The 3,976-nt window shown below is 33.3% G+C and overlaps 1 protein-coding gene across 5 annotated transcripts; it reads right to left on the bottom strand.

The window, feature by feature from the left end:
* Positions 1-136: 136 nt before the first annotated feature.
* Positions 137-3,771, bottom strand: LOC105570958 (putative odorant receptor 85d). 5 transcript variants are annotated; one of them, XM_012028414.1, is made up of 10 exons: positions 3,570-3,771; positions 3,159-3,278; positions 2,949-3,066; positions 1,812-2,091; positions 1,314-1,433; positions 1,143-1,233; positions 943-1,079; positions 622-754; positions 481-542; positions 157-215 (listed from the first exon to the last, which is right to left on the bottom strand). In XM_012028414.1, the coding sequence occupies exons 1-9, from the start codon at positions 3,723-3,725 to the stop codon at positions 492-494; spliced, it is 1,206 nt and encodes a 401-aa protein (XP_011883804.1). In that variant the 5' UTR covers positions 3,726-3,771; the 3' UTR covers positions 157-215; positions 481-491. The 5 variants fall into 5 exon arrangements, with proteins under 5 accessions (XP_011883805.1, XP_011883804.1, XP_011883803.1 ...); XM_012028415.1 differs by lacking the exon at positions 481-542 and having other exon boundaries at positions 137-215; XM_012028413.1 differs by lacking the exon at positions 157-215 and having other exon boundaries at positions 232-542.
* Positions 3,772-3,976: the final 205 nt, after the last annotated feature.

The raw sequence follows: 3,976 nt of genomic DNA on the forward strand, positions 1-3,976 counted from the left end.
CCATCTTATGTCCCCTCGAAACCATACAACTTTTGTCTGAAACATTTTTTCATATCTCTTTTAGTTTTTTAAAAAATCGACTGTATAAATTAAAATGGCCCACCCTGTATAAAAGAAAGTAATGAAAATATAGATTAAAGTAATTTTTTTAATATACGATAAAAATATTATTCCGTAAGATCGCTGCAGATGTATTTTCCTGTAAGCAGCATTTCCTGTGAAATTATCATATATTCTGTTTATTGTTACTTTTATTAATCGCACTATTTATCTAGCTTGTAAACTCTAAGGTTTGATGACTATACAATTCATAAGATAACTCTTCTATAATTTTATTTAATCACGTTACAGAAAATTCGTTTGGAAGGTTACAGCTTATACGTTATAGCCAAAAAATATCTATGCCTTTAAGCGACTTAATTAATCATTAATAAGTATGAATGTCAATATCTTGATATGTTCTATATAATTATTTATTACGTTTGGAATTTTTATTGTGTGGATCGTAGCAGCATAAAATACGACATTGACGCACGTAATACCTTAAATTAAATTACATAAACACCTTTACGTCTTTAGTTGAAAAATTCTATGTGCCGATCAAGCTATTGTTATACTTACCGCATTAAAATTTACATACGACAGATTAACAAAATTACCCGCGGTTATTGTCAAAGGTTTTCTGCTTCTCATCATGACCATCATAAAAAGTTTTCTTTGCGCCGTTGGCATCTTGTACCATTCAGCATTGTATCTGTAAATATCAATTACTTTTACATACGAATTTTCGCTAATTATCTTTTCTCTTCGAGAGATGTGAAACTTCTTGCAAAACTTCTGAGAAACGTAATAAATTCTATTGACTCTTACTAATTCGTTACATTTGTAATGGGTTATATTCGCGATTTCGTAAGTGCGTTCTTGATACTGTGTGAAACGTACGCGGATTCGTACACCTTTTCGCTGGAATCTATCATTTTCTGACCTTGCCAATTTTCAAAGAATGTGTTGAGTAGAAGCGCGCTCAGATAACTAGCGTATTTCAACAAGTGATTGACGTCTTCTGTATTCATTATCACCTGAAGAAGCACGTAATTAAAGTCAATGTACAATTATCAGACAGCGCGCGCGATTAAATGTACCTGGAATCCTAAGATACTCAGGACTGATATGTTAGCTCCGACGTGTATGAAAAGCGGTATTCTGTGTATTGACTCGGTGACAATGGCAAATCTAGCATAGTACGCATAAATTATATAAATTATTATTTGATTTATAGAGATAAAACAGTGAAGGCGCAAACGTGTACTAACTGTATCGCATCTGCGTGCCGTCGAATACTGTATACGATATTTGAGTAAAGTTTGCCTCTCGCGGCCATCGACAAATTGTCTCCCTCGCCGTCAAATTCAAACGCATTTTCCATACGATATCTGAAAGGTTACCATTATCCGCGGACATTAAAAGCAATTTAAAGTCAATTATGTAAAATTTATCAAGCTTCTTTAGTGGAAATATTTTACTGAAAATAGATTGAAATTTTGCTAAATGGTTGTTTGAAAATCTTTGTCAATCGATTCTGTTTCGTTGTCATTTTATCAATATTTCAATAAAAATTCAGTGGAAAATTATATCAGACATTTTTCATTAAAAAGTAACACAATTTTTAGTTAAATTCAGTACAAATTTCATAATGTCTGACGGGTATTTCATACGGAAATTGTGATTCATGTTGTGATATATTGAATAATTTTTCAATAATTTTCATTTCACTTTTCACAGTACTTTCAGCAAAATATTTTCAGAGTTACCTCAAAGCTGCAAACAAGCCGCAGCAATGCTGGATAAGTGTCATATACAAGACATCGAATGTGAGCATCAAGACTGTATAAGATACGACGCATATGGCGACGTGTACAAAAATTGGAACGTAATACGTTTGTGGATCAACCATGTAATTGACGTGGTACGGTAATCCTACTTGTGCGTCATGTGCACTGCTTGAAGAATCGTCTTCGTTGGATTCCACGTGGAGTAGTTTACTTAACAATGTTGTAAATACGAAAACAACAGTGTGACTAAGTATGATACCTAATTCAAAAAGAGTCATGTGTTTTCAGATGAATGAAATATGATATCATTACTAGAGATGGGACTAAGTTCACAAATATGTACTTAAAGTATTTAAATCTAATAATCAAGTTTTATTTAGGATTCAAGTAATATTCATAAGAAAGAATATTTCATAAATTGTATTTGTAAAGTATATTCGAACTTTTAAACGCTAAGACTGTGGTTGCTAGTTTATTGAAGAATATAATGTACAAAGATTTTAATTAACTTTTATTTAAAAATTTTTATTGTATTTTTATTATATTTAATTTCAACGAATAATAATCTGATATTTGTAATGATCCAAAAATAATATATTACAACAATTGTCACTTTATATAATTAGCGTTGCGATTCTAAAGAATATAAAATGTTTAATAAAGTATACTGAGTAATAATGAATAGTAAAATAGTTGGATACAAAATGTTCTTTTTAACAAAAATGATACTATTATGTTAAAAATATGATTTGCATGATAAAGTGTAATATTCAGTATTTTGTATTCTTGAGCTTTTGTTCTGTATCTTGTGAATGGAAAATCGAGAAATCAATGCTTCAAGAATCAAATATTTTCACAAATTCATCAAATATAATAATTTTTTCTGCGAGATTTTAATAATTTCGCGTGCAGTAGCGATTTGCGTCCGTCGAAAGGGATCAAAAAGTAAAAATATAGTCATAAAAAAGTCAAAGTATGTTTTATTAAAAGCGTAAAGTGTCATCTTGACTTGCTAGAAATGATTATTTTTCAATGTCATGTTGACTTTTAAATGTCTTTTTGTTCTGCTTTTTAGGTACTTAATCCCATCGCTGCATATAGAATGAAGAGACTCACCTGCATAAGCGTAGCTTAAGTTTCTTCCATATAACGCATATGAATGCAGAATTTTAGTCTCTTCATCCGACTTCGGCGAACACCAATACTGTCGCATTTTAATCAAAAGTATCCTAATCTGCAGCTCGAGATCAATTTAAGTACGATCTTGCGACGCTCGGCTATGGAGCTTACGATAAAGGTAAACCGTCGTTATTTTTATTTACGCACCTCCGGTAATGTGTGTATCGCGCAAACCAATTTAGTTATTGACACCGTGCCGAGAACTAACATCGGCAAACAATCAATCACTTCTAAAGAATCTGGCCAAACTTCAATTATGCCCAGCACCTGCATTCGGCACAGATTTATATCGCTTGTGTGATGCTTACGCTTTTAAACGACATTTCATTCGTATTACCTAAATTCGCGCTCCGTTATTACCGAGGGAAAAGACCGAAACAGTGACACGCTGTAAAGGGTGCATGCTTTTGTTGTACACGTATTTGACAGTAATTGGCATTATGGCAACAACACAATTATTGAGAAAAATGTATGTTTTTAGCACATTTTTATATAACAAAATCGTAGAGTCGAGAAGAAATTATGTAATGTCCCGTAATTGGAATCTCGAATGTATACCTCAAATGTCATCCCAGATCCGAGCACGAGAAGAAGCGCGAAATATATCCCGCAGCGTCTGCCTGTCGTGTGATAGGGCCATAGACCGTTGACGCCTAACAGAACTCGTACAATATTGTAATGCGACTCTCCAAAGAATTTATCGACACTGTCCATCTCGTCCCTTACCTATCGGTGTTATGTGAGAGCGAAATTCATTCAACTCGGGGTATAGATTATAGTCGCTTATGAAAAATTCCGTTTATGTCGTCGATTGCCGTGCACCAGAAAACACATGCGTTGCTTTCACATTTGCATCACCAAAGTAATCTGCGAGGAATCGAATTTGCGATCGGCTGTAGTAATAAATATTTCTTGCAATTACGTTATCCACATCGAGACATAAAAGTCGTACGGTCTCTCTACGG

The sequence above is a fragment of the Vollenhovia emeryi genome, unplaced genomic scaffold (genome assembly GCF_000949405.1).
Source record: "Vollenhovia emeryi isolate VEMERY1.0 unplaced genomic scaffold, V.emery_V1.0 DF941489.1, whole genome shotgun sequence".
NCBI classification, from domain to species: Eukaryota; Metazoa; Arthropoda; class Insecta; order Hymenoptera; family Formicidae; genus Vollenhovia; species Vollenhovia emeryi.